The sequence below is a fragment of the Coccinella septempunctata genome, chromosome 2 (genome assembly GCF_907165205.1).
Source record: "Coccinella septempunctata chromosome 2, icCocSept1.1, whole genome shotgun sequence".
Lineage (NCBI taxonomy): Eukaryota > Metazoa > Arthropoda > Insecta > Coleoptera > Coccinellidae > Coccinella > Coccinella septempunctata.
This window is the reverse complement of record NC_058190.1, coordinates 9,001,029-9,013,806: the sequence shown is the minus strand read 5'-3', so window position 1 is coordinate 9,013,806 and position 12,778 is coordinate 9,001,029. Positions and strand designations below refer to the sequence as shown.

Genomic DNA, 12,778 nt, shown 5'->3' with positions numbered 1-12,778 from the left:
TCGACACTGAAGAATTATTACTAATTTGAAAAATGGTTTTTAGTTTTTTACGATAATACCCTTTCCATGATTATGTTAGATAGTTTTTTCGACATGTTATTTTTATATACCTTGAAATATCATCATATTGATTATTCATTCGCTTAACGAATAAAGTGCTATCCAGTGACCCACTTACGTGAGATACCCACTGTACCTACATAAATTTCGAAGAAACACTCATACATATTATTCAAAACTTAAATAAAATCTATAGACTACTGATTAAGCTAAACACGCCTAATGTTGCTAGTTTCGTGATGTGGAAAACACAAAAATTTATAATAATGATAATTTTGACTGTAGAAACAAGAAAATTGAGTTGTAGGAGTTTTTTGTTGAGAAATAAGAATACTTATATAACTCGTTTCAGTGTAGATTATTTAAAAAGCTAGATCTCAAAGAAGAGACCTATCCTGCCAGAGAATATATATTTTCTCAATAACCTTAACCTTTTTTAAGAGATTTTCGTTTTACATAATTGAATTGCAATCTAAGCATCTTCAAATACTAAGTTGGCCGACATGGATTTTGTTTTTTCTATAGCGGGCAAGCTTCTGTCAAATAATATTAAATGAAGTAATAAAGTAAAGTTTATTAGTGTGATATTAAAAACAGAGGTTTAATATCACATAACCAAACTTTACTTTCACACCCCGTGTCCCATGGACTCGCAACTTAAAACATTCGTATAAGGCAAATTCAGCATAATAATCATACAATCACGTGTAGATTTTTTTGCAACTTCTGTATTTCATTACGTTTCAAGCCACCCTGTTTATGCCAGTTGTTCAGGAATAATTTATTTTTAACAATATTATTTTCAAAACTTATTGAAACATATATTTATTGGTAGTTTTCCCAACATTCATTTCGAATTGGTTTTCAATATTTGTAAAAATAAAAATATCGACGTAAAATATGTTCCGCCGAAGACAAAAAAATGGTACGAACTGACCAGCCCTCCGGTCCAACAATCGACCGGCCCACCGGGAATCTACCGGTTTCCCAGTGGTCCCATCCGCCCCTGTATCAGGGTCGAATCGGAAAAATGGTATAGGAAAAGTGTTTCTTTTGACCTCAAGAATCTACTGTCAAAATATTTGTACGAGTCAAAGACTTACCCTGTATATAACTGAAATAACAAAATATTATTTTGCCAACGCTTCCAACGGTACTACCCTTCAATGAATTGACCTGGGTCAGTTATTGTATTTCATACCATACATGCTGGAAAATCACAGGATCTTCACAAAGCTGTGAGGAACAGCCGTATTAGCGATTTAGCGAACATTGCTCAGTGGAGTCGCTACTTTTACGTGTGTTGCTAACAGGCTCGTTGTCAGGGGAGTAGCACCCTGTTACATTAATAGTAGCTCCCTATGTGGAGTACGGACATTTTATTGGAGCTACATTAATTGATGTTGATGTAGAAAAAGGCCTTTTTCTACTAGTCTGATGCACGAATTGTCTCATATTTTTATACATGTATTTTTTCGTTACAGGAAAATCTACCCAATCCGGAATCATTGGAGTCAAACGAAGATGATCAATTCATAGGTAACTATTTTAATCAATAGCTAGTCATTTTCTGAGACATGGATGGATAACAACTTCTCCCTATATCAGTTTGTTGCACCTAATTTTGCCTCTGAACTATCAAAATTTGTAACACAGAATTGAGACTACTTGGAATTTGGAGTTTGCTCCTTGAAAATTTCGGAATCATTTGTATCTTTCAGATTGCTTTTACCAAATTATTTATTGCGGAGTACCAAAGCAGGGTTAGATTATACATTTCAGACTCAATGAGCCTCTTTCAATACTCTTATGTTCTCCCGACCAGACATGAATTCACAGCAGTTACAAAAATATTATTATGAATATCTCATATTTTAGGGCTTTATGATTCTCAACAGTCATTTGTCAATTATATGATTTCGAACGAGGAGAAGTATCAACTGTTAAGCGCATCATGAAACCTGTTTTTAATACAAACCTTCGGATCATACAACTGCGAAATTTATAAAGCCCATTTTTGGGATGATACTCCACTCTGAATTCACTCCAACTTCGGTTATAAACCTTTTCACAAAGTCAATAAACTCATCATAAGTTTAATGATTACTTACAGATCACTCTTACGTAACGTTGTCCCACGTCATAATGCGCATGATTCAAATGTCATGGTCCCACGTCACGTCAGGACAATGCGAACGCTTCCGCGCAAAATCCTATGTTTAGATTTCTGACTCGTGCGCATTATGACGTGGGACCACGTTACGTCAGAGTAATGTGTAGGCACCTTAAGACTAACCTTTTTCTCCTGAAAGTGACTTAATTTATATTTTACATCAATGCAGACGCCTAACATCCGTCATTATAAATATAAACAAATTTATAGAATAGTCTATCCATGGATACCTCGAGTTACGGGTTTCTGGATATTTTTACAGTGCAAGTCTCTTACTTGGAATATATTGTGTAAATAAAACATAGTTTTTTGCAGCAGATATACTCGGACAGGTACATCATGATGATGACTCGAGATTTGAAGTCATCGACAATTTTTTCAACTTAATTATAAATATGATTAATATTTAGGCTGTGACTAGAGTTCCGACTCGCGATCTGTGTCCAGTCCCGTAAATTGTTAAAGGGTTTTGAGGTTATGTTCGCGAATCGTATAATATTATTTATGAATAGTTGCGACAAAATTCAAGGAGTGATTCCTCATCAAAAAATAGTGTGGGCTTTTTCTGAATCAAGATTGAAAAGACAGGAGAAAATAGTATCTTGGAATTTGAGAATGGAAGGTGTAGCAAAGTATGCAATTCTAACTAGTGGGAAAGTTGAGAATTGCTTAGTGTGAATACAGAGGAATTGCCAGACGTAATCTTTGATTCAGCGAACCTCTTCCTTACGGCCATTCTTGACTAAAAAAATGTGATCGAGAAAGGAAGCTGCCAAATATATTTGTAAAATGTATTATATTTGATACGAAATAATGAAACAAAGCTGGGCCCCTCAATAAAATGTATTTTTATTTTAAGTGTATGAAAATTTAGCCAAAAAGGTAAAGGTAGTGGTTCTGTTTAAAATGTTCACCTTAGATGTTTCATTACAAGATTGCTCTTTTTTCTCGATATACATGTGATGATTTGAAAATGAGATATACTTCAACAACATATTTATCTTTAACTACATGCACGATTGAAATATGAATCATTGTTTCTATTTGACTGGGTATAAGCTTATGATTTGTAGAATATTGAGTTTTTCGCTACTCCATTCACTACTTAAAAATTTAATTGCACCAGTGCAGTGCATCGTTGAAATCGGGACCGAATATCAGTCCCGAATTTATTGACGTCACTCGGGACTGGACACGAGTCCCGAGTCGGGACTCTAGTCACAGCCTAATATTTATGGTCTCCATACAGGGTGATTCATTGGGAAATGCGCGATGCGCGTACATCTGGGTATATGGAGGATACCAAATTATGCTTCTAAATAACCCATATTTTCTAGATCGATCATTCTTTATTACCATGATACAGGGTGATATATTGATTGCTTCATTCATTCAATTAATCCTAACTTATGAACCACCCTACACGTTTTCGTAATATTTTATTCATTTTTTTTTTGTAACTTCATTTACAAGTTCGGAAAGAGCAGAGAAAATTAGTAAGACTGGTCCACTGGTTAGCATGGGTCAAATTCTGATGTTTCAGAAATTTGGTAGCACAATCATTTCTGAACTCTTCTGATGTACCGTCAAACGGGGTGAAGTGGATATAGCGGGGTGAAGTGGATCAACCGTGTTTTTCCGCATATTTTATCGCGTAACTCATAGAAAAGACCCTAGAAAAAACTCTGTGTCCACTGTTACCTCCTAAGATTGCTAACTCGTGCAGTGGATACAACTCTGGATGGTTATTTTTCTCACAAAAAAAAAGTTTCGTAGTCTCTCGAATAAACAGTTTTTCAGTTGTTCAACTTCAATTATATATTTGGCAACAACTACGATAGTTATTCTCACCTAAACTTTTACAAGTTACGTATAAACTAGTTGGAATGATATTCCCCTTTTTGAAATCAATTAAACCACCACAGTTCTTCAGGAAAAAAAATATTTGTAACATCACTCAAAAGTTAGGGGTGAAGTCGATCACCAATGATGATGTTTGACCATGTTGCGTATAGGCCTATGTCGCAAAATTACCCTTTTAGTATATACGCATGCAGAGGATATAGCTCTTGTGGAAAGGCACCAAATAATTCGCAAAATCCACCTGAAGCAAGTTATAGGGGAAAGTGGGGGAATTGGGAACACTTAATTTCAAACGCTGAAAAATTATACAAAAAATCACTAAAAGTATTAAACTTCCATTGAAAAATGAACTTTGCTCATTTATGTACTAATCGGAAACAAAAAACTATAAAAAATCAACGTTTCCTAAAAAATATCAACGAAATCAAAAAATACTATCGTTTCTATTCACCCGACACCCTATGGGGTAATTGTGAACAGTCCTGGAGCAAATAAAAATAATTAGAAGTGGCACATATCACACAAGTATCCACGTCTTGTTTCTCTTGCAGTACATTTTTCATGTGCCCCTAGTTTACAGGTATCTCATACGATCCAATCCTCCATTGGTGGGGCTTCATACTTTATATAGCAAATTATGCAGAAAAATTCTTCTTCTGTGTGACCTGGGTTGAATTTCTCAGTCCTTTGCTTTTGGCGTGCCTTTTTGTACCCTTTTTATGTTGGTTTTAGGTTCTTTATGTTAATTTTTTTCCTTCTTAACATTTCTCTGTGGGTATTTGCCTTCTTTGCTTTTCTTCGTGTTGATTTTTCATTAGTGAACTTGATAATATCTTGAATTCATTTTGTTTCAATTTTCGGAATAGAGTATTTAGTTCAAGCTTAGCCTAATGTGAGCTTTTCGTTTTTCAAATCTTCGAACACACAGCAGGGATATTCAATTTTATATTTCGTTTCGGTCTTCTTTGTATAATTTCTTGGCATCTAGATAGAACACATTTCAACGTTAATATATTTGTTAACCATCAACCAGAGCAGCACAGAAGTAATTGGGAACACAAGGGAACGTTTCAAATAACCCACCTGACATCGTTCCTAATTACCCCAAGTTATCAAAAGAATTGAAAATGGCTGGCATTCACTTACCCATTTTCTTTCAACTTCAAATCACCTAGGTTTTGGAAAAACATAGTACCAGTATGGAATCAACAAAATCTGGCACCTCTAAACTTCAAAATAAGATAGTTACAATTATTATTAACACACGAAAAAATTATAGTTGAAATGCGGAATCCATTCATCGACTCACTGTAACAGGAAATATGCAACTTATCGCCGCAACTTTTGAGTAAGCCCTGAGAATCGCCAGATGCATCCGTTGAAAATGTTGAAGACAGTGTCGCACATGAGGAAGTATTTTTTATCTAGTTGTTCCCAATTACCCGCCGTTCCCAATTACCCCACTCTCCCCTACACGTGGCCGGCACATCTTTACTCTGGAAGCCAAAGAAGAGAATATTGAATCTCTACCTATATGAAGACTGACTAGAGTATAGAGAACATTTATATACCTTCATTCAGTGGCGCAGCCAAGATTTCGTTTAGGGGGGGGGCTTTACAACGAACGATCGTTCAATGATTGTAATAGAAAAAAATTTGAATTGTTGGTATCTTTGGGGGGGAGTTGTCCACTTTCGTAGCTATGCCAGAGTCTTCATTCAAAGGACTGTTTTTATGTTCGTTAGAAAGTTATTTTCGTTGTTTATTGTATTTTGTTTTGAAACGAAATATGTTTAGTTTTACACAGGAAGAATACAGTTTTTTTTATTTTTTCAATGGTTCTAGTTCTGATTTCACAGCACCCGTTGGTCTTAATACTCAAAATAATTTTTTTTTTCATTTCAGCTGACCCACTTCCACCCTTGTATAGTTAAAGTGAATATCCATTGATTTTTAAAATGTGATCCACTTCACCCCAAAGTACGAGGTGAAGTGGATCGCACTTCAACCAAAAAATTTCAAAAACTGTGCAGCCAAAAATTTTGGTGAATAGGCCAATCGATAGCAAAAGGATCATAGAATCTATATTATAAAAGTCAGCCCGCTCGCACTGATACTTTGAATCTTATTGCTAAAAAACTTCGATTTTTGATCCACTTCACCACGTTTGACGGTATTCTTGATAATGAAAATAAAAATGCACCAGTGTATACGTATGTTTTATTTAGTAAACTTCACACTGTGAGTTCGATATCCCATACTGTTATAATTAAGTATGAATCTGAAGTTTATTACTCAGTAAACTAATCAATAGGTGCGTACGGACTGCTGCGTTTTATAATTATTTTCAGCGAAAATGCTTCAGAAGAATCATGAAATGCTTATACTCAAGCTAAAAAAATAACTAGACGCCGATAAAAGAAAAATTCTGGTTTATTGATTTTCTATTTTGGTTCATCCTTCAAAATGTACACGTTATTTCGTTTAAAATGAATTTTTCCCACGGAAATTTTTTGCTTCGATGTAGTGCAATGAACAAATATTATGATTATTTTCTTCGGACTCAGTTATTGTTGATAATAATTTGTACTTATCATGGACATTTCCTCTATTCTTTCAATAAGGTTGGGAACCACTATTTAGGATCAGAAAAAGTTGATGATTTTATAGAAAAGTACCAATTGAGGAAGACATTTTTTCAATTTTTCAAGTTAAAGAGTGAAAAATTATATGCGAAAAAACAAAAAACATTCATTACTGGTCTTTCCAAATTTGTGAATAATATTTTACAATATTATTGTACAGGGACTTGTTTCGCCAAGAAACCCACTCATTAATTTTTTGAGGTCCAGAATTTTTCATCCTCGAAATAAATAAAAATATGTTCTGAATAAGATTTCTTTTTATCAATAAGAGCGCCATTTATTATAGTAATCGTCCTAAGTGAGCATATTCACAACAACAAATAATTCTTTGATTTACTGAATTTATTCCAAGTTGAAGACTAGCGCTGTGCAGGGTATCCGTAAATCTGTTAATTTCGTGCACAGGAGTTTTATGATGTCCTGCCAAAGCCGAATCTCATAGTGCTACCTAAACAAAATGTCTTTGGAACTGCTAAACATTAAACGCGTATGTATTTGAATTGTTGAAATTCTTAAACCGTCAGAAACCCCATTCGATTGAAACACTTTCATAAAAGAAACATTGAATGCGGGCTTTCTAACGGTTCAACAATTTTAACGAGATCCAAATATACGGTTAATGTTAAGTGGTCCCAAAGACATTGTGGCTTAGTAAAAAGTGCCTTTAAGGGGGTCCACCGTCACAATGAGTAGAGCACTGTGGGATTTCGCATATCATAAAATTCCTATGTGCCAAAGTCAGTGATTTTCTTGATGACTGGAGAAGAGAAGAAAGGCTATTTTTAAGAGCCGGAATTTAAGGGACCGAAACCGAAAGTGCCTTAATCAGATACAGGCATCTCCTGTTTTTGTCCCGAGAATCTATGGCCAGGTTTTGTTGCATTAATTTACGGTACATATTTTATAGGCAGTTATCATGCATCTTGATTGATTCTGATTATGGCTTTATGTTCTCAAACGTCAATTTCATTTCATTAGTCATATTTTATATTTTTTCACTCATATCGAAAGACCTATCCAAATTTGAAAATATTTTAATACTCCATTCACTTTTATTTTAGCAGTCGGTTGGCCATGGAAATTTGGCACATTTCACTCTGTATAGTACGAAAATGTGTGGTTATGACGCTTGTCAAAACATTTTTGGGTTTTAAATCAACGCTATGTTGCCCGTTCTACGTAAAAGTTTCTCTTATTACGTATTTTATCACAATGTTGATTCTCCTCGGAAAATATGTGACGAACATAATTGAAGTTAATACAAACTGATTAAAGGCATACCAAATCCAGTTATTCGCTTGGAAAATACAAGAGATCAGTATAATATCATAATATGCACTAGCTTGAGGAAAGTTAATGTTCGTTATCTTCTTTGGCCAAAGTTTGAATACGCTACATCATTTGTAGATTTCAAAAATATTAACCCGAAGATGAAATGCATATGATGCAGTTGGGAATGGGTATCTCCCGAAAGAATTAACAGATAATTATAAGAATGTTAAATTCTTCAACAAAATCATCTTGCATCAATATAAGTAAAAGGAATTAAAGGAAGTTTCAATCAAGACGAACTTCACCTTTGAACAAAAATTTCACATGAATAAACAATTAGCAGGACAACTGGCGCGTATTTGTGGCTGTTCATCTTAATGCATTGATATAATAATAATAATTAGGTATTTATTGGTACCTTGAGACATTTACAATGTATAGGACAAGTCAAATGAAAAATGGAAAAATCAATTTTCGGGAACTCAATCTACGATGACATCCATCGAAAATCCTGTAGTAAACTTTTTGCATTAATTCACTCAAACATAAAATTCTCAAATGCCACCACTTTTTTGGGTCTCCCAATAGAAGGAAATTCTTTGTCATCCTCTTCATTCACAATCTTTCTGATTGTGGAAATATTCAGCTGAAATATAAGTAGTTTAGATTCAGATGAAACATTATATAAATTCTCTAACATTGAATATGTTCGCTACCGTCTAACGTATTGTGGATTTTAGAATATCAGGGTATAACTATTTGAATGAGCGGACGTGAATTCTAAATAGCACTTCCTGACACCCTGCCTCTTTTTTCAATCACTTTCGGCCTTCCGTAATATTAATTTTGATATAAGTTGTGGCAACGGCGTTATGACATTAACGACATTTCATGAGTGCCAACCTTACTCCGTTCTAGTTACAAAAACTTGGGAAAATTATTTCATGGCCAACCGACTGCTGAAATAAATGTGAATGCAGTATATATTCATCAGTTTAGGTGCACAATCCACGTTCAGAAGGATCTAGTTTACATATTTAAGAAATTCGATTGTTGATGGCTTGTAGTTTTAATGCTTCAATTTTGTCCCTTAAAATATTCCGAGAATGAAACAAATTTTGTAGTCAACAAATTAAATTATCGATTGGGCTCATTTTGCATTCAAAAGATGAAAGATCTGAACAAAAATGTAAAACTTCAATTTATTTTTTCAATCTCTAGAAAATGTAAATTATACGGTACATGAATTCACCAATCTCTATTAGTTGTTAGTAAAGTTTAGACAGCGAAACTACTCAATACGAATGTGATTAATTCAGAAATGTTGAACTTTCCACTCTGCTTACTCCTGAAATTTATAATTTACGTACTTAATCATTTATAAATCAAACACGATAGTATCTCAGGATCAATTATGACAGGTTTTATCTCAAAAACAAACCGAACTCGTGCACTCATATGTCCATCGAAAATATCATTTTGTTTGGTACTTTCCGCGAGTCAAAATTTTTCTTTTTATAGTTTTCAGTAGTGATGCGCTGATTGGAATTTTCGAAATGTGTATCTACAAACAAACCAGGAAATCTCGTTTTATGTTCACGTATTATTCGATCAATTTCACTGTGTTTCCTTCTGAGATATTTCACGATTAATTTTGATTATTCCAATTAGTTCAATAGTGTAAGCTAACCCTGCTAATCGTGATATAATTGGCTGTGCAGGAGGTGGCTCGATGAAAGATACGGACAAACTCAAGCTGATGCTATTGGCATGGAACTACCACAATCAATCACAAGGTAACACAAATTGAACAAGTTAACACTGACTCGTATTCACAATATTACGAATTCCATCTTTTCTTTCGAAGATCGCCAAAATACGGCTCAAGTGATGATTTCATTTATTTCTAGAGAAGGGTACCTATTAAAAAATCATTGAAAGTTTTTCTACTTTTCAATTTCAACTTCAGAGAAATAGGAAACTGTGTAAAACCAAAGGAGCTGTGAGTCTTTCATAGGACCTCGAATTTTTTCGAAACAAAACGATAAACGAATCAGAATTGACTCTTTCGGGAAGATTTTTCTGACATAGGTGTTCTGTATTTGTATACTTCTTGATTATTCAAGATCCTGATCGATCGAAAGATATTTGTTTCAACGATGAGATATATTTATTTTTGCAGATAATATGAAACATGGAATTAACGGCTATAGGCCTCGCCCTAGGCTATAGATGAGTTTATAAAAAATTTTGTGAGATAGGAAAGTAGTAGTAGTAGTGAGTAGGAAGTACTGACGTTAGTCGAAAGTATGTGGGTAAAGAGGACAAGGGTGTCCGGAATATATACTCACATATTTACATGGAAAACAGAACACCCAGTATTAATGAATTTATTCGAAAAAATTTCTAGGTTTATTTATGTTTGAGTCAGGATAAAAAACGATCAGTTTTATCATCTTCAGAGTAATCCCTTCTCAAAAAAAAAAAAATAAGTAAGCAATAAATATGTTTTCTAGCTACAATTCGCATTTGATCGTCGTACAATACTCAAAATACAATATAATCAATGCTTCTATTTGTTCATCATGTCATTCGAGAGTTGAAGTGTGCACAATACGTTAGCCTGAACGTAAACGTTAACGTGAGAAATAACGTCAGATATAACGTTTACGTGTTGTGATGAAATTTGAGTTGAAGTGCTGCCATCATGAAACGTCAGACGTTAAACATAACCTATCAATTTGATTTTGCTTTCGTTTCGCGTGAACTCTCTTTTATCTAATATTGAGCTCCGACAGCTGGAATAACATTTGGAATATTGATTCTAATAAATCTAATGATTTATATGCCTAATAAAGAGAATTTTCAGCTTGAAAGTATTTTATTATCAATGAAATGTTCAAGTGTTAGAGACATCAGCAATGTAGTTTCAGCCATTTCCTTATGTACTGAATGTAATCTGATAACACAGTAATTTAACTTAATCCTTTTGATAACTTTCAAATCACTGCTGATTTCCTAGAATTTTCGTTCATTATGAGAAAATGCACAGGAAATGTAAACAAAGACAGTTTGAGGTTATCGAGAATTGCTTTTAACAATCAAAATTCGGCCATTCGCAAGTCATCGGTGCTACTCGTTTAACGTTCGGTTAACGTACGTCGATGTTTAAGGTATACGTGGGAGACCGCTAGTTTACGTAGGCCGTAAAGCTGACGCTAACGTTAACGTTAAAAACGGACGAATGAGCATGCGTAGATGTCAATTATAACGTTAACGTTTACGTTCATAGCTGCACTTCAACTCTCTATTTATGGAGAGTAGAGAGAAGGAGAACAGTCGCCGTACTAAAAATGTGTCCCCGAAAACGGGAAACGTAGGACAGAAGTCGCTGCTATCGCTACGTTTATCGATAAGGGGTGGAGATTCAAGCGTGCCAACAAAATTCTTCGAGAATATTCACTTCTGCACCAAGTAGTTTTATTATTGGTTAGATATTCTTATTCAGAAGAGTCTACTTCTCACGAGGGATGACAATTTCGATTTCGTTTATAATTAATCCATCATCTTTTTGATATCTTCATCGCAAAAAAGCTCTTGACAAACAAATTGATTTGGAGTCGATTCTTGAGGTAAGGTTTTTTCCAATTTTCTCTCAAAAATGCTCTTGGAAATTTTATCTCTTCTCCCTTTCTTTCCGATGTCAAAACACTCTTATACTAACGCACACTCCAACATTTCACCATGGTCATATGTTGTTCTCTTATCAAGAATCGAAAATAATAATATTCCTATCATCTGCCACCAGGAAAACAGTTCACTCAGCCAACTACAATTTGCTTAAATCAAAATTTCGCACTCTCTTGATGGCCAGCGCTCATGTTGCCAAAAACATGAACTACCATATTGGTACTTATTTCAGGGGACAAAAAATCTATGGTCTCAAAGCAGCGATCGTCATAATAGACATTATGGAGAGTAGAGAGAAGGAGAACGATCGCTGCTTTGAGACCATAGATTTTTTTGTCCCCTAAAACATGAACCAATAGGGTAGTTCATGTTTTTGCCAATAGGCGCGCTGGCGTATACGTTTCCTCTAGACTCTAGAGTCAATTATTTACGAGAAATCAGGTTAAAGAATTTGTCGCTTCTGGTGAAATTCCGGACGAAGTTGATTTGTTGATTGATACGGTGAAAAGTTTGTCACACGAGGATATGCTGTTTTTGGAAAATATGCCAAGACCTTGTCCTAAAATGAGTAGTTTGGTGCAGAAGGGATATATTACATATAAAAAATATAAAGAAAAAAACTGCCGTTACATGATAGATATACACAGGCCTCCACTGCGATAGTGACTTGTTGTCGGATATTGAATTAAAAAGATCTACAGGTATAGAACGTGTCAGAAGAACGACTCCACTTCAAGATAGCTGCCTTAAACTTTTGGTCAATTCCGGAGCAATGGTTTGCCGTGGCAGGCCAAGTACAATGCTAAGTCAGACTTTCTTTTACGCTGATAGACCTTTTCCACATTCTGGCAGCCCCTTTCCTTTGCTCGGGCGCTAGTAGGGCAATCAGTGAAACTCCATATCTGTCACGGAATCTCCGAATATTAGAGGGCCGAGGTAGACTTGAATTATCAGTAGAGAAGGATATCCATGAACACTAAGGTCCTCTTCTGACGGAAAAACCTGTTGAAACTGACTTTTACTGGCAATAAATGGCTACAATATATACAGTTCTTTATTTCCCTCAACACTACCA

General features: G+C 34.8%; 1 protein-coding gene across 5 annotated transcripts in view; it reads left to right on the top strand.

Moving 5' to 3' along the window:
• LOC123307435 (nucleolar protein 4) overlaps positions 1-12,778 on the top strand; it is a 257,824-nt gene that overhangs the window by 223,477 nt on the left and 21,569 nt on the right. For 4 of the 5 annotated variants that reach the window (XM_044889747.1, XM_044889746.1, XM_044889750.1 and 1 more), the window contains exons 4-5: positions 1,545-1,599; positions 9,735-9,809. In XM_044889747.1, coding sequence (XP_044745682.1) covers positions 1,545-1,599; positions 9,735-9,809 — 130 coding nt within the window. The remainder of the gene's footprint in view (positions 1-1,544; positions 1,600-9,734; positions 9,810-12,778) is intronic. The other variant, XM_044889748.1, reaches the window with a different exon arrangement.